At 37.1% G+C, this 18537-nt stretch overlaps 1 protein-coding gene across 4 annotated transcripts in view; it reads left to right on the top strand.

Moving 5' to 3' along the window:
- Nucleotides 1-17566, top strand: part of GXYLT1 (glucoside xylosyltransferase 1) — a 44035-nt gene extending 26469 nt beyond the window's left edge. The window contains exons 6-10 of one of the 4 annotated variants that reach the window (XR_007905895.1): nt 4603-4726; nt 5046-5218; nt 7093-7429; nt 9070-9191; nt 17545-17566. Coding sequence is in view for 2 of the 4 variants with exons in the window: in XM_051795545.1 (XP_051651505.1) it covers nt 4603-4726; nt 5046-5218; nt 7093-7254 (459 nt within the window). In the remaining 2 variants the exon portion in view is untranslated. The other 3 variants (XR_007905894.1, XM_051795545.1, XM_051795547.1) reach the window with 3 other exon arrangements.
- Nucleotides 17567-18537: the final 971 nt, after the last annotated feature.

Here is an 18537-nt window from a genome sequence, read left to right on the forward strand (position 1 = left end):
CCTGACTATGTTATCTGTCTTGTTGTTTTAAGTCTCTGTGTATATACACGGAACAAATATATGCACTGTGCGCACAGGTGTGTGTGTGCATTTATTTGGACAATACTCTCGGGCACATGGTGTGACTCTTGGGAAGGACCAGGAGCGGGACTCAATGATCCTTATGGGTCCCTTCCAACTCAGCATATTCTCTGATCTATACAGACACATATGCACACATGTATGTGTTATTGAATATAGTGTGGTCATAAAACAGTGCATAACTGGGCATGAGACTAGAATCCATAAAGGAGCTTCTGATGGTTAGTGCCTGCATGTTGTCTTTGCTAAGGAGCAGTTATAAAATGGGAATGTAAAACACGCAAGAGTATTTAGGATATGGAAGAGAGAGTAGTAGGTAACTTCTTTTGTATTTGTATACATATAGATGTAGTTATTTTTTTAAACTGGAAGAGATGTAGCAAATACCACAGATATGGTGGTATTTGTTCTTAGAAAGTTCTTAGAAAATCAAACAAGCCCCCAACAAATTAAGTCCAAATAGAGTGTGCAAAGTAGAGGTTCATGGGTATGCTTTAGGAAAAAAATAAACAATCAGAGTTTCTATGACTTAAGCCATTATAAACTCTTTTTTTACCATTCAGATGTGCTTAGGGCTGTTGTTCCAAGAAAGAACTAATTGCTTCTAAAAGCAAGATTCCTGTCTCTTACCACCTTTTTCCTGCTTTTCTCATTTACTTTGTCTTAGCCTCTGGTGTTTGTTGGTCCTTTCTCTGATTCAATTCAATTTGGTAACAGTAGAAAAAAAGATATCCTTCTTCTGGGTTATGGAAGTAAATCAGCTTGCAAAAAGATTCAGTAAGTGTTAGCACTACACTGCTAGTGCAAAAGCAGGATAGAGTTATGTAACCAGAAGGAAGAGGGCTGGCTCTAAGTTGGTTAACTGTTTGTGGGATACAGCTGCAACTGGTTTAGATATTGCTCTATGATTTGAGAATTTTTCCTCAGTTTTATATTTTCTTACTAGAATTAAGAAAAAGGTAATACAAGGCTAAATGTGACAGCTCTTTTAAGTCTGACTTTAGCCTTGGTCAGGCAGAAGTTTTCTGGTACCCAAATGGGTAATGACCAAACTATTTAAAGCACAGCATCTAAACAAAGAAACAAACAAAAACCTCCAAAATATAGGAAAACACCTTGATGGTCTCTATTTATATTTTGTTCTTACACATTTTCTTCTGCTCAAATAAAACTAGAGTTTTGAGAGTTCATAAGAACCTGTCTATATCACTTTGACACTGTCTCCCACAGCATACTCCTGAAAAAGCTGGCAGCCCACGGCTTGGACAGGGGCACTCTGTGCTGGGTTAGGAACTTGGACAGGGGCACTCTGTGCTGGGCTAAGAACTGGCTGGAGGGCCGGGCCCAGAGAGTGGTGGTGAATGGTGCTGCATCCAGTTGGCAGCTGGTCACTGGTGGTGTCCCCCAGGGATCAGTGTAGGGCCCAGTTCTGTTTAATATCTTTACTGATGATCTGGATGAGGAGATTGAGTTCATCATCAGCAAATTTGCAGATGACACTAAGTCGTGGGGGAGTGTCGATCAGCTGGAAAACAAGAGGGCTCTGCAGAGGGATCTGGACAGGCTGGAGAGTTGGGCTGATTCCAATGGGATGAGTTCAACAAGGCCAAGTTCTGGGTCCTCCACTTTGGCCACAACAACCCCCTGCAGCGCTACAGGCTGGGGACAGAGTGGCTGGAGAGCAGCCAGGCAGAAAGGGACCTGGGAGTTTGGATTGACAGGAAGCTGAACATGAGCCAGCAGTGTGCCCAGGTGGCCAAGAAGGCCAATGGCATCCTGGCCTGGATCAGGAACGGTGTGGCCAACAGGACCAGGGAAGTGATTCTTCCCCTGTACTCAGCGCTGGTGAGGCCACACCTGGAGTACTGTGTCCAGTTCTGGGCCCCTCAGTTCAGGAAGGATATTGAGGTGCTGGAGCAGGTCCAGAGAAGAGCAACAAGGCTGGTGAAGGGACTCGATCACAAGTCCTATGAGGAAAAGCTGAGGGAGCTGGGGTTGTTCAGCCTGGAGGAGTCTCAGGGGAGACCTCATCACTCTCTACAACTCCCTGAAAGGAGGTTGTAGCCAGATGGGGGTTGGTCTCTTTTCCCAGGTAACTGTCAGCAAGACAAGAGGACATGGTCTCAAGTTGTGCCAGGGGAGGTTTAGGTTAGATATTAGGAAGAAATTCTCTACAGAGAGGGTAATCAGGCATTGGAATGGGCTGCCCAGGGAAGTGGTGGCTTCTCTGTCCCTGGAGGTTTTTAAGATGAGACTGAATGTGTCACTTAGTGCCATGGTCTAGTAACCACAGTGGTAGTGGTTGGACTTGATGATCTCAGAGGTCCCTTCCAACCCAACTGATTCTATGATGCTATGATGGCATCACAGAAATGCCCACTACCGTTGTGTGTTTTTTTCTTAAATCTCTTTAACATTCATTGCTTGTTGTTGAATATTGGAGAGAAGGCTTATATTCTGAAAATCCTTAAATTATCATAGAATTGTTTCTGAAATTTGCTTGACAAACTTCTGAAAAGCAGTTCTATCAGTATTCTACTTCTCAAGCTGTTTAACCTCACCACAAGTTACAATAGAGTATTTTAAAGAAGGAGAACATATAACTTCTATTAGTTTCTCTTTCTCTGTGACTCCTATGCTGATGTCATTATACATCACTGTTAATAAATTAATGTGTAACTCCTTTTTATTTATGCAAAGGTTATTGAAATATTACAGTTTCCAGTACTTAAATCTGACTGCATTATTTGTCAGTAGTAGTGTAGTAGTGTTGTTTCTAGATGTCTGGCTATGTGATATATGCTGTTTCCTGCTTTGCGTCTTCTTGGGATATACTGCTATTAAAACTCTACAAGTGAAATGAAAATTATATTAAATAATGACTTTAATAACTTAAAGTTATATTTTGGTCAATATTCTATGGATGGCAAAGTTCAGGTGAGGGAATAATCTTTATGCACTGTGATTCAGTCCAATTTATTTGCTTTTTGGAAGATTTTAGCTTGGTGTTAAGCCTGTGTTTTATTTTGTTTAATCACATTTCACTGAGTCTAATGATAATTCTTACTAGAGAAGAATTCTCTTGTGCATTTTTTATGCCTGCTCTCATTGAATACTTGCAGGCAATCATAATCATAAATTTTTTAGGACAGAAGGGACTGTAATATTCTGTTTGGTTTCTTACACAATATAAGCTATAGATCTTTTTTTTTTTTTAGTAATTCTTGTCTGAAATCTGATAGTATTTCTTGTTTTAGTCTTCAGTTCTAAAAGCCCTTCATATTCGATGGCTAAAATTATTTGAGGAAAGAATAAAAACTGAACTGCTAACTTGTGCACTTTGTAGTTTGTCAGTGTAAAGCTCAGAGAAGAAAGTATTTGATTCTGTAATTCAGAAACTGAGTTTTCTGCTCCTAGTAATCTGTCTCTTAATATGATATTCCTGTATGCAAATCTCAAACTATACTGGAGTTCTAATTTAATATTTTTTTTGGCAACCTGTTAAAAAGGATGAAGGGTACAATTATGTACTTGTTAGGAATTTTCTCTGGGACTTTTTGTTATTCCATCTCACAACTGAAGTACAAGGTAGAGAGTGAGCAGCCTTGTTCCTTTTCTGTTCTAGTTGACCTTAAATATGGTGTAAAGATAAGAAATTACCTTTGCAATTTGTAACCAGTTAAACTGCAGATTTTAATCTCTTCGGTAATATGGCCAAAAGAGTAAACGGTAAACCAGTTTACTCCAAGTAGCACCCTCGTAACCAGAACCTTAGAAGAAGAACTCCTCCTTTCAATTTGAAGCGATTCTGCTAAATCAGGAAATTTGGCATTTAGTAACAGTTGTTGGTTTAATATCTTACTGACTTTTACTAGTGAAAAGTCATGCCTTTGCTGTGGAAGTTCAAGTTTAGTAACTAAAAAAAATTAGTTCAACTGGATGAAAATTCTTTTGAAAACCTTTGAAGGATCTTTGTATTTTTGTACACTATGTTGTAGCCTGTATTTGTTGTCTGTATGTTTGGAACTATTTAAGAATTAATTTTGTATTGAACTGGTTTGAATTTTTGAAGTTAACATTAGAACCTGTGTATATTTATCACTCTGTGATGAAGAGAGAAAGTGCATGAAGTGTGGATATTTAAATACTCCCCATCTGCTTGCTGCATCACTTCATTAAGTTTTGGTGTTATATCCTACTGCTGCGTAAAAAACCCTTGCCATTTCTTAGAACTCTTGGCTTAAGATGTTTGAAGAAAATCTTGAAGACAAAAATCTAATGTAATAGAAGTAGGAAATGCATCAAATTTTCCTTCTAAGTTAATAATTGAGAAATAAAGCATATTGGAAGTGTCCATAACTATTTTCCTTAGATGGGTTTGTTGGTTTAAAAGGAAGAAATCATCTATACATTTGAGTTGTAACTTTGAAATGCAAATTACTGTGATTGTGTAAGGCATTTCCTTATATATTATAGGTATAATTTTCTTGAATGTGTGTTGTTTTGCCTTTTGCTTCATAGAATGATATGACACCAGTCCGGTTACAGTGGGGAGAAATTCTTATGCCACTGCTGAAGAAATACAAGTTGAACATAACATGGGGTGATCAGGATCTATTGAACATTATGTTTTTTCACAATCCAGGTAAATCCACATTGATTTTAAGTCTAACAGTAGAAAGCTGATCTTTTCCATGATGTTTAAAAATCTAGGAAAATACTCTTTTAGCAGACTTTTCTGTGAAAGCATTCAAGGAACCATGTGCTCCTTTTGTTCTCTGAAAGTATTTACTTCTAGAGTTTACATTGAGATACAACACTGGAGCTTGTTAGAGTGCAATGAACTGTTAGATTTCAAAACAACTGTACAGAAATCTATGAAGCAGCCTTAAGAAAAAAATAGATTAGTATATTTCCTGAGACAATTTTGATACTTAATCCAGAGATCTCATTTTTCCACACAGAAAGTCTTTATGTCTTTCCTTGCCAATGGAATTATCGACCTGACCACTGCATCTATGGAAGCAATTGTAAGGCAGCTGAAGAAGAAGGTATATTTATTCTTCATGGAAACAGAGGTGTGTACCACGATGATAAACAACCAACTTTTAGGGCTGTCTATGAAGCAATAAAAAATGTAAGTATTTTCAGCATTGTACTCGTTTTTTAAAGTATTTTTATCTGTAGTGCTGCATGTATTTTGTTTGATACTCACCTTAATTGCAACAAAGTAATTTTTTTCTCTTTTAAGCAACTTTGTTTCATCGGTTTCTTCTTTATTATTTGGATGGAGTTCCAGTATACTCCTGTTGTGATGAGCATCTTTGGAAACATAGTGCAGACTGTGTTTAAGTTAGGATTTTAAAGCATTGCCCATAGGTGTCAGTGCTTATTTAAAAGGCTGTATTCTCATTCATTTAATGAATTGTCTGGTAAACTTCTTACATGAACATTTGGAGATCATAGAATATCTGAACTGGAAGGGACCCACAAGGATCACTGAAGTCCAACTCCTGGCTCTGCGAAGGATCATTCCCAAGAGTCACACCATGTGCCTGAGAGCACTGTCCAAATGCTTCTTGAACTCTGTCAGGCTTGGTGCTGTGACCACTTCCCTGGGGAGTCTGTTCCAGTGCCCAACCACTCTCTGGGTGAAGAACCTTTTCCTAATATTCAACCCAAACCTTTCCTGATACAACTTCAGGCCATTCCCTCGGGTCCTGTCCCTGGTCACTACAGGGAAGAGATCAGTGTCTGCTCCCCATCTTCCTCTTGTGAGGAACATGTAGACCGCGATGAGGTCTCTCCCCAGCCTCCTTTTCTCCAGGCTGAACAAACCATCACCAGAAGCTTTATTTTTCTGGATATTTTAAAATGCAGGAAAAACCTCATATTCCCAAAGTTCGTAAGTATTTATTGCAACATTTTAATATTTGTGTCTAGATTTGGATTGTAAAAAACTTTTTATATACCGTGTTTGACCTTTTCTAGAGATTCAGTGTATAAATATGTTGTTGTTCCTCTAAATACTGAGCACAGTGACGTCTTTTCATTCTGCAAATAAGTCATCTAATAAACTATTTATCGCTGCATCAGTATACTCACTGAAGAGCCATAAAATTTAGCACTGATGCACATTTTAATGTAACAGGCTATTGTGTGTGTATAACCTACAAAAATCAATAGTATATTTTAATGTTGCTTTATTACATGTTGTCATATAGATATAAAACCGAAGAAAAGTACTTCTGGGGGTCTGAGAATACATTGCAGGGAAAGTGATTGTGTTTCCATAAAAATATGTTTTCTTTGTTTCCTTTGAGTATTGTCAAAAACAGAAGAAAAAATTATTTCCTGTTATATATGATCCCATTTGGTATATGAACATGTCAGAGAAAGTATGTAAAACACTGCTGATTCAATGGTAATACAATGAACAAAATTATGTTACTTCAATGTGCTGTTTTAACTTATAATTTGTTTATAAAAATATAGCACTGTTGAATTAATGACTGCTTTATTTCATACCTATGTTAAACATAGTATGTGTTTGACCATCATTCAGTTTAATGAAACTTCAGATCTATCACTTTTCATACTGCTTTCGTTATAATTTGATAAGAATTACGTTACTTAAAGGTTATATGCCATTTGAGAAAGTTACCATAGAACCAGAAAAATAACCAGAAATCATTTTAGATCTGAAAATTTTTAATTTGAAAGGTAATTTTAAATTTCTTCCTAGACTATCTGAATATGTTCATTTGCTTACATTTAAAAATAATAAAGTCTTCCATGTTATGCTTATTGAAAGCACTAGAGAATATTTCTATACTTTGGAGGTGTTTTGCAATTATTGCATTCAGAAGCGCTCTGAATGCTTGAAAACATTTAATAAACCTACAGAAAACAAATACGATGCTCAGAAACATTTTTATAAAACTCTAATCCTCTGAACAGTGACAATCTTCCGTATTGACCTTAAATTTTCTTTTCTTAACCTCTTTACAGTATTCATTTGGAGATGATCTGGTTCACTCACTGCTGCAGCCCCTAGAACTGGAATTACAGAAAACCATGCATACATACTGTGGAAGAGTTTACAAAGTATTCATAAAACAACTAACAAAAAGCATAAAAGACTTGTATGCCAGAAGATCAAAGGGAAGGTGACTTTTGACTCCTAGCTGTTATATCAAGAGACTGAAGTAATATACTGGTCAAAAGATGCAAGAATTTTAATACAGCTTGAATGGGCTCTTAATGTGCCCAGACAGAAGTTTACTAGCATACATAAAAATGAAGAAAATATTCACATAATGAAGAACAGGAACTTTTTTCTGCAGAGGTGACTTTTTGCTCTTTTGAAGCTTAATCACTGCTAATGTTTATCTTGGTTCTGATGATTTGAGTGTTACTGGCTTCTATGGTCAGTACTTTTAGTCTGACCATAATTCAGTTATCTAATGATCAAACAAACAAGGAAGAAATGAAGATGGTTCTGTTTGAGAGTGTACCTCATATATTGTCTAAAATTATATTAAAACTGTGAATGTAGCAATAACTGAGTCAGCAGCACTAACCTCACTTTAAAGGTGCGAGCCTTTATGTAAACAAAGTTGTTTACAAGTGCAGAAAATACTCTGTTTTCAACAAAATGGGTTGTAATTATTGACAATCTGTATGTGCCTTTACGTGTTCATCTCTTACATGTTGAAGTACTGTTTTGACAATCTTGTTTATCTCAGATGTGAACTGCACGCTATAAATAGGATTTTCTGGGAAGCTGATAACTAGTATGTGATACTAGTTTTCTCCATTGGTAAATACGGAGACTTTATATTAAAAAACATTTTTTTGAACATTGTAGAGCCGTTAGCTCTAAAAGGTAGAGCAGAGTTGAGGGGGTTTTAAGTAAAAATTCATTTTGAAGTTGCTTGTCTTATGATACTTTTTAAAAAATTCATGGTTTTGCAGCTTTAATAGGGCATTTGGGAAGCCAAGAAAAACCCAACAGTGGAAATCTGTTGCTGTTGTATTTCCATACTAGGAATTATTACCTGATGATTGTTATAGAGTATGTAGGACCTAAAAGTGAAGAGCTGTAGTAAGAGTTCTGATGCTTCATCAGACTGTGTAGTAGATAGGTTTCTTAGAGAATATATCCTGTTACCATATATTTTTAAATAACATGGCTTTAAAATAGCTTTGGGGCAGACTCTCAATGCAATGAATGCATTACTGTCAATAGGGTGATAGTGATTTGCAACAGGTAAGGATTAGGCTTTCTTCAACTGTCTTAGTGAAAAAAAGAAGTACTGTTTATGCAATACAAACTTTTTCCCCAGAGAAAATGATGAAGAAAAGGGCAGAACTCTAGTGTTACAGTAAAATATTTAAGCTTACATGGTATAAAATGTATTTGTAAAGTATATTTGAACTTAGATAACCTGTCTAAGTGAGATGAAGTCTTCATAAAGTGAGGTTTTGGATTCCAGAAAAGTTCCTGTGTGTTGAACATGGAGGATCCACTCACTGACTTGCACCTTCATCCCAACCCCATTTTAGAAGCTTAATTTTTGTGGCTGTTTCCATGTCAAAAGTAGGATGCCTCTGATTTCCAGATTCATGTGAGTTGAGCAAATGCTTTAGCAGTACAAAAACGCACTACACTGTAAGCAGAGTTTATATTCTGTTTCTAATCTCCCTGCGGGCTCAGGGTGTAAATTTCTGGGATGAAAACTAGGAAGCAGTCTGCCTTGCATGTAGATCTCTTTTCCTTGCTGTGTAACCTTTTGAAGACTGAAAATGGAGAAATCTGTGTGAAGGTGAATACTGTGACTGACTGATTTTACAGTATGCAGTGCATTATTTTTTTACATAAATACTGATTTTTATATCAATTTGTCTTCAGCTTTCTTTTTTACTTGTACTGTGTGCTTGTATTTAAAAAAAAATCTTGGAGTTGTTTTTTGTTTGTCTTTGCAGACATATATGCTGCATTATTTGGCTCTCCTTTTTTGAGTGAAAATTACAATGAAACACTGCTTATTTACTCACATATGGCTGTGATGGTATTTGTGACAGATTAAATTAGGAGAAACTAAGGGGTAAGCTACTTCTTTAGTTTATCTGTAGGAAAACACTAGACTTCCAGTTTCCTCTACCTGGTTTATAAAGGTGTCTCCAAATGCATAGACATAGATATTTCCACTTCTTAGAAGTCTTGAGTTTTTTTTCACTGTCTGTTTTTTGTTTCAAATTTAAAGATTTTTAACTATTAGACAGGTTTAACAATATCAATTTACTGATGGTATGATTTTTTTTTTTTTACTCGATTAAGTGGAATGCTCATGTATAACTTAAATGAATGTGTAGGCTCTTTGTCCCATTTTGTCCTAATAAATTACCAGTTTTGAATAGTTATTTTTTAACATTCTCTCCTGAGGTATCTAAGGTGATTATGATAATTATCATAGCTTCCCTGCCCACTTCACTACTTTGTGAATGAATGGTATTTGGAACTGCCTCAGTAATTTTGTGTGTTAAAATAAGTTGCAGAGAACTATAATGTGAATGTAAGACTTTTATTTTATTAGAGGAAGTGGATTCTTCTGTAAGAGTGTAGCAGGGAGGATGCTGAAACTGAAACCATACACCGTTGAAAGCTCAACAAGAACAATATTTATTACCAAGAGGTGGCCAACAAAACAAGAACCTGAGAGAGAGGAAGGAGGAGGAAAATAAGCCCTCAGTACAACCCCCCACTCACTCAGGTGTTGCGTACGAAGCTTCTCTTACCAACCCCCTGCTGCCCATAGCAGCAGCTGCGTTCTTGGAGTGTCGGCAGGCTCACAGGATGGTGGCCATCCCCGCAAAAGGCAACATGGTCCTTCAGTGTGAAGCTTGAGTTCCACTCCCAGCACAAGCTATCTGCTTTTTATACAATTAAGTGGTGACATCTACCTGGGCAGGTGTGGTCAGCACCACCCAGCTAAGAGGCCTTTGGTCCCTCCCTCCGTTATCCAGGTGGCATCTCTTCTGCGCATGCGTGGGTACCTTGGAATTTCCCTGTGCCTGCGTGCTACACCTCGGGGGGTCTTTCCTAAATGAAAATGCGGCTTACTTCATCCTCCTCCTCTTCACTTTCTCCGTCAAATGCCCTTGAAGGGCCATCAGCCAATAGTGAGGTACCAATTAATTATAGTTTATACAAAATGCTTCCTTCAAAGACAAAGTTCCCATTTATCAGTGCTTGTTTTCTCATAACTTGGCAGGAAAAGAATAGACTCTCACAGATGGCTGGACCAAACACAGACCAAAGTAGCAGCATATAATTAAGCATGAATACAAAGAGACAGTAGAAGTATGAAGTAATGAGAAGATACTTCTCATCACCATGGATCTTGGAACAGATCTTAGATCTGTCTTATGGGGCTGTCAATCTGAGCATTTTCTGTGGACAGACACTCAGAAGTGATGTCATAACTTGCATTGTTCAAAAGGAACCTTAAGTATTTTTAAAATCTGTATCTAATCTCTTTGAATATCTTCTGTTTCTTTTTTTGGAAGTTTGGTTCCGTCCAGCTACATTTTTCTGCATATTTGAGAAAAATAACTGAAATTCCTACAGAGTTTTGCACAAATAACAGCCAAGTTATTGCTCAAGTTGCCCAAGTGGGCAAAGCATGAACCCAGCAAGTAAAAAATTAAAAAATTAACCACGAGTGTGTATGCTTTAGGTTCCCTTAGAAAAAAGAAGAATGTTTTTTGATCTAAGTTTAACTGCACAGAGAAATACAACTTACTTTCTGTATTTAACTGCCAAATCTTAAATAATGCAGGATAATTTTCTGTAGAAAGGCAGACTGCCTCACAGTTGCTTTGTAGTCCTAGTAGTCTGCTTGAAACTATTACTTAGGTTTAAAAACAGAAGATGTTTGCAGAGGTAATAGCAAATTTTTCACTCTAGGAAGTGAGGAGAAAATCTCTTTTTAAGGTAGTTCTCAAAATCTCTCCCTTCTAAACATTTAGTAGAGCTATGTAAGAACAGCTTGTCCTCCAAGGTTATAATGAAATTTAAGATTTGTAGTTCTCCAGTGCCTTTTTACGCCTCTGTGGGCCTGTTAGAATTCTAAGTTTCTTGAAGGAATATGAAGTAAGTGGAAATTCTTAAGTTGAAGTTCAATTGTCTCTTCAGTTTTGCGGGTGTTTTATGTACAGCTGCAGTCAATTCTTTAGAGAGTCCTTGTTTAAACTTATGAATCTGCATCTTCCTGTATATTTGCTGGCAGATTTCTGCAGCGCTTCTTTCTGCTCTTCTCCCCCTTTTCCCTGCACTGCTTTTAAAAGATAAGCACAAAGCTCTTCTTTCTCTTGAATGCTTATAAAAATTACAGGAGGTATTACTACCGGTCTCTTTGCAGAAACCTGTAATTAAAGAAGGACCTGTATTCCTACTGTGGTTGGGTTTTAGTTTTTCTTTTTCTTCAGATTGCTGTTTGGTGATGTTTGGATAAGAGGAATTTCTGAGCATTTAGAAAAGTCATTATGTTCCTTGAGGAATCATCTGGTAGTTTCTTCCCTGAATCGGTATCTCTGTTCTTTCTTATGCTAGATGCATGGCTGCAGTCTACCTACTTGATCTATATGATTCCAAGTTCCTTTAATCAAAGCAGTGACTGTCAGTTCTTCTAAATCTGTATTTTAAATGCCTATCCCATACCTGGGTGCCACCTTAGTTGCACAAACCTAGTCTGTTTCCACTTAGAGGTGACTTGGGTTGGAAAAGCCTTAAACCTCATCTAATTCCAACACCTCCCACTAGACCTGGTTGTTCAAAGCCCCATCCAACCTGACCTTGAACATTGCCCAGGGTGAGGCATCCACAACTGCTCTGGGCAAACTGTTCCAGGGCCTCACCACCCTCATAGTAAAGAATTTTTATCCGATATCTAATCTAAACCTTTCCTATTCCAGTTTAAAGCCATTTCCTCCTTGTCCTGTCACTACATGCCTTTTTACAAAGTCCCTCTCCAGGTCTCTTGTAGCCTCTCTTCAGGTACTGGAAGGCTGCTCTAAGGTGTCCATATTTGATTCAATTTTCTTGTTTTAGTTTCCAGCTGTAACCATAGGAAAAAAGTGAGATACCAAGGAATGCAGAATTTTTCACAACAGAAAACAGAGAACTACAGATTTCTGAAATATAATTAACAATTTTCAAATAGCGTTCTATCTTTGAATCTAATTTCCAGTTTGGTAGATGTAAGGATTGCATCTTGGTTCCATAAATATTTGACTTTTCCTGTGTTAGCCCCTTATGTGGAAGGATGGGCAGATAACTCCTAAAAGAACGATTCCTCGTTTACTGTGAATTTCAAGGAAAGGAACTGTAAGTTATCACTGTAGATTTTTAGTATCACCCTATCTAAACTCTTTGAAACTGGTAATAACTACCAGGTTGCTTCTGTATGGTGGTACTGGTTCTGCTTGTTTTAAGTTTCCCCATGCTAAAAGGGGAGGGGAAATGACGCGGTTATTTGATTCTCCTTGTTAGTTCCTGGGCTGCTGTCTTTAGAATTCCACATGACACTTAAAAGCCAACAACCAAAAATCAACTTTCTGAGTCAAAGCTGGAGGAGAATAGCACATTAACACCCTCATTTAGGAATGTTTTCACTGATCATGGGCCTTACTCATAGATTAGATGACAGGACAGTTTCCTTGCACTATTTTGTCAGAACAGATCTGCAAAAGCAGGACTTCTCAGGTTTGATATAGTTTGTTGCTGTTTTAAGAGTGCCAAACTAGTAAAAGAAAGGCGTATTATATTCCCAAAGTAAGTCCATTAGAAGCCTTTAAGCATATAATCTAAGCCTTTAATCATATAATCTAAGCCTATAGTCTTTATGTGTTATGCCTGCTTTTCAAGATGCCTATTAATGTCCTCTCTCAAATTCCCCTTCCTTCCCTCTGTGCTGTTTTCCACATATAATTTATTGATTTGTTTGCTTCTTTAGAGCAAAGCAAAATTTTGGGAGTTTGCATTAATAATGTCCACTTGAAACCAAACAAAATTTTACAAGGAGAGGAAAGAGACTGTGAAATTTGTTTGCTAGATATCATTTCTGCTCTTCAGACTTCTCTAAGGCCATGGAGTACAAATGTGGAACTTACCTGTGGATTCCTCACTGCTTGGAGAAGTGCTGCTAGTTTGCGCCGTCTTTAATTTTCTCATTACTAGCATTGAATACTGATAGCTAAAAATGCTTTGTGTGCCTTCCTAAGTGGCCTTTCTACTTTATGCAGTTCATATTAAATTATTAAACTGAGATGAGCAATTTATTAGCATTTTCTACCACCTTCATATTCTGGGAGGTCACTTTCTCTCCTGTTCTTCCTTTGGGTAATTTAATATCATGCCCTCATTTTCAGAATTATAATCTGGGTACAATAGGTCCACTTTTTCTTTTATGTCTATGTCTTATGAATGTTTATGTTCTGCCAGTCATTTCTGCACACATTTTACTAGAGCAATTCACATTAAATTAGTCTGTAATGTTCATAAGAACTGCTTTGAAATACAAAAGTAGATGTAGAAGGTATCCTAAACTGCAAATCTTTATGGTTGAATTAATGAGTATTTAGGACACGGGTTTTTTAGGCTTCCAAGAAAATGAAAGCAATATAATCAGTTTTAACTCCTGATTTAAGACTAGGAAATTAGATTTAATTAAAACTGATGCTTTAGCCTTATAATGCTGACCTACTACGTCTCACTGAGCAGCTGGTGCCTAGGAAACTGCTTGCCTGTTGGATATCATGAAACTCCTGTCAAGTATTTCATGCAGTTCTGACTAGTCACTGCTATTGCTATTTTTTTTTTATTTTAACATACCTGCTATGTTTTACTTTATTGTTTGGTTTTACATTTTTTGCTGTGGATAGTATTATTCAAGGTGAATTTGGATTGCAAGTCTAAGCCCAAGAAATAAAAAAACCCAATTTTGCTACCCAAAGTGTGTTAAATGATTCTTTTTCAGTTTGATATTTTTCACTAGTCTTGTGGGTAAACTTGGTGTATTGGGGGTTTACTGCCTCTCATGGGTGCTGATCTTTTCTGCTTGTTTTTCCTGGTTTACCTCCTTTCTCCACTACCCCTCCAGTCTCCTTGCTGCAGGTCTGTTTCAGGAGTTGGTGTCACTCCTCATGATCTTTCTGGATCTCGGTAGCTTTTATGCCCATTAGTCAGTAAGGCTTCTGCTTCCAGAACTGTTGGCTGGAATAAGGTAACTGTATTCCCAGCTGAAAGGGTACCCTGGAGCAGGCGTGCTGCTTTCTCCACAGTGCTACTGAATGAGCGTGGCTGGGCACCTAAGCATATTCTTTACCCAGCACAGTTCATAAGCAGTGCTGTGTGTTTCTTTGCTGTAGCTCAGGGAATAAATTTAGTTTCCCTTTCAGCTTTGTGTAGACTATTACACAAAATTTTAATTGTCTTTATTTTTCTGTAGATATAAAGGGCTTTTTACTAGAGGCATGCTTTCAGGAAGAAAGCTTGGCTGTTGAAGCCATTACAATTAAAAGGAGATGATCTGAGCCGTTCTGAGTGCCTGAGGCAGACAGGCTCAGCAGGGCTTCAGAGAACAGTGTGAGCAAACACAAGTACCAGGGCACTGGGTGTGCAGCAAGGGGCTTGGTCTCTGCCCTGTTCCTGTAGGTGCTAGACAACCTCTGAAGAAAAAGCAATCTTCAATGAACTCTTCTTTCTGTGCAGGTACAAAGAGAGAAAATTGATTTATGACTTCAAAAGACCCAAACAAAGTTTTAGAGGAATTGCAGAATGCAAGAGTGTGCATAGTATGTAAAATGATTCTGGCTGAAAAATTAACAGCTGCAAATAGGCAATTGAAACACACAGGTTTTTGAGAAGTACCTTCTTCACTGGTCCATAAAAACAATGAATAAACTAAGCAAAAATTAGTGATGGTAGGATATTGCTCAAAAACTAGATCAATATCTTATATTTGCAGTAATCCAGTTTACCTATTCTGATTTTTCTTTGGCCAGAAGGATAGGGTGAAATTAATGAAAATTGAAGAACTTGAAGAATAAAGCATCAACAGTTTGTTATTGTAAGAAAAATGAAACAGCTAGCAAATATGCTTTATTTTTGATGTTCTAGATGTCAAGCAGTCCCTAAATTAATTAGAAGTCACTTTATTAATGTACATTTGTCAAAGAATACATTGGGATGAAGTTTCATATTTTTGTACAAAAATACTTCTGTATTTTTATAATTTGCAGAGTCTGTTTGAATTAATACCTTTTTGCAAAATACATATCTTTTAAGAACAACACATCCTGTACCATAACTTTATAATAACTGTTAGATGTAAAAGTGCTTGTTCTCGTAGAGTGGTATTGTGTCTCTGAAAATATGTAATTTTTAAGAAATAGATTATATGGTGCCTTGAGCCTATCACCGCTCTTCATCTTAATTATGACTTTCTGAGGATGCAAACATTTTTCCTGGTGTCAGCAAAGGAAGTGTCCATTACCCTAAAGAGCACTGGAGATTGGAGACAGTTCTGACATGATACCCACTGGCACCTTGGCAATTAGAGGAGACAAACCTAACTGTGTTTTCTGAACAGAATCATTTAACAGTACTGTGCCTAACTGAACTCACTACCTCACTGCTTCAAAATCCTGTATAAGCACAAAGGTAATACAGTAATGCACAGTCTACAACAAGAAGGGTAAATACAGACCTTCTGACCTCCTCAAAAGTCCTCCCCTAATCAGTTTTACTCCTAAAAGCAGAAGTTCCAGGAGCTACTTGAAGTCCATTAGGGATTTTGCTATTGATTTAGTATGAAAGTGGTCAGATACCCTAGCAATGAATGGCAGCATAAAAAACTGATAAATCAAGTAATAGAGTTTAGCCTTTGGGGGTGTGTTAGTTCATCTAGTCTCATCTGTCCTATATTACAAGCCATCAAATTTCTCCTTTTTACAGCTGTAACAAACCCAATTATTTGTTTGACCAAAGCATAACTTGTGTCCAGCTAACCCATGCCTTTCAGAGAAATGTCCAGTCCTGGTCTGAAGGCACGAAGAAGCAAAATGCTTCCCTTTGCCTGTTTGTTGCAATGGTTCATTGTTCTCACTGTGTGTGCCTTGTGTCTCATTTGATTTTTTTCTGGCATTGAGTTTCAGACATGGATTCTTTTTATGCCTCTCCCCAGTAGGATAAAGAGGTCCTTAATATCCTGCAGTTTCTTCTCGTGGTGATACTTGAATGAAGTAATCAAATCACTTCTCAGTTTCATTTTGGATAAGCCAAACAAATTGTGCTCTTGAACTCTCTCTCACTCAAACTCATCATTTAGGTTCTCTGGCTCTTTTTTATACCTTCATGAACTTTCCAGGGGTCTCCTTAAACTATGGGCATAGGATAAAATATGGATTTCAGTATAGTTAAGGACTTGGTAGTTTTAATACATAGATAAAATTTTCCTAGTAATTTCTCAAATTTCAGTAGTTTCTGAAATTTGTACATTGAATGCTCATGTTAGCATACTTTCCGTTCTTGGGCTTATATCTTCCTTCCTTGCTGGGGGGGCATTTGTCTTTGTTAAAATGAGCTCAGCCTGATATCGTTTCACGGCAGTAATGCAGATTCATCTGTGGAATTGGTGTTCTTATCACTGTTTATCATCTTACCAGTTATTGTCATCTGCAAACTTCACCAGCCGTGATTTTATATTTACTTCCAAATTACCAGTGAAAGCTTTTAATAATGTTGTCCTTTATAACATCACTGGAAACAGCTCTTTGATAATGATTTTCTCTCAAAGCTTATTTGTTGAGAGTGGCCAGGTAATCTTGCAGGTTTTTGATGTTCCTGGTTCTTCTCTGCATAGCATAATTTCAACTTTGTGGAAAAAAATATATTCAGGAATAAATATATTTTTTTGACAAGTTTTATTTTTGTGGTAACCACATTAATTACTTCTGATTGTAGTATTTTCTTTTAATTATTTTCCAGTTAATTGTGTTGTAACTTTTATAATATTTTTTGTGTGACAATACTCTTGTAGCAGTCTAACTACAGAAAACTCAGTATTTTGAATAATATTATTTAGGTTGTCTTCTGGAATTTTCTGGGAATGCTAAGATTTATTGCACCTATTAACAGGAGCATTCTTCAGGAAATTATTTCATGGTTCTGCTGTAAATTGTCTAGATCTGCTGATTTTGAAATGTTTATACCTAGTCAATATTTGTTTAACTTTCTTCTCATTTGCTAATGGACAAGAAAGTATTTCAACATCCTTATGTGATGCAAATGTATTTTATTTCTGAATGGAGAAGAATTAATTGAACACCTTCACATTATCAACAACATAATTAGTAGTGAAAACAGTTTTAATTGCTTTTGTTCTTAATATATTCCAGAAATTACAGCATTGCATCCCCCTGAACTGGGGAGAGGGTGGTGGAAAGAAGGGTTTCTTTTCAAATCAGCTCCTTGGTAAGCACAAATACTATAATTTCATTTTAGAGTTAATATCTTGGAGAGGCGTCTGATGTCTTGTCAAAAAGAGGAGATGCCCTAGTCATTTGTTCCCTTCGGGGTCATGCTACGAGGTGCACAGAGGCTATGATTTCAGTATTAAATCAAACAAAAAATGAATGCCCTACCCCATCTATCTTTTTCTTTTGCTCTTAATTTTGTGCGTAAAGTTGCCTGTACATGTGTACAAACACACAGGAAAGAAGAATACTCTGTCCCCCATCTTCTAATTTTTTAATATCATGATTGAACATAGACATGACAGAGAAAAAAGTGACTTCTGAGACTTGAATGATGGATGGTGCACCAACTTTTCATGGATGTGAAATAGCTGGTAAACTGAATAGGAAATGCCTTTTAGAGCCTCAGCAGCAGAACCCAAATTCAGAGTAGCTCCTAGAACTTCTAAAAACATCTCAGAATCACAAAACAATTGAGGCTGGAAGGGATCTGTGCAGGTCATTTGATCCAGCCCCACTGCGTAGGCAGGGCCACATAAAGCTGTTTGCCCACGACTATGTCCAGTTGGCTTTTGAATATCTCCAAGGATATCTTCGAATATCTCCACAACCTCCATGGCAACCTGTGCCAGAGCTTGGTCACCCTCACAGTAAAAAAAGTGTTTTCTGATGTTCAGAGGGAACCTTCTGCAAGTCGGTTTGTGCTCGTGTTGTTAAAATTGTTAAAAACCAAATCTGCAGAGAATGTACATAATGCCCATTCCCTTCAGATTGCACCAAGGATAAATCTCACTGGCTAGGCTAGTACCTGCTTTAGAACAGAGTTTGTTTCTTGCAGTTTATTTTCCCCCTAAAGTTAGCAGTCTAGTTATCTCAGCAAATTACTAGGAAATAAACAGATGATGAACTTTAAAA

Source organism: Manacus candei, unplaced genomic scaffold (assembly GCF_025592945.1).
Source record: "Manacus candei isolate 608988 ecotype Guabito, Panama unplaced genomic scaffold, ASM2559294v1 h1tg000043l, whole genome shotgun sequence".
In the NCBI taxonomy this organism is placed as follows: Eukaryota; Metazoa; Chordata; class Aves; order Passeriformes; family Pipridae; genus Manacus; species Manacus candei.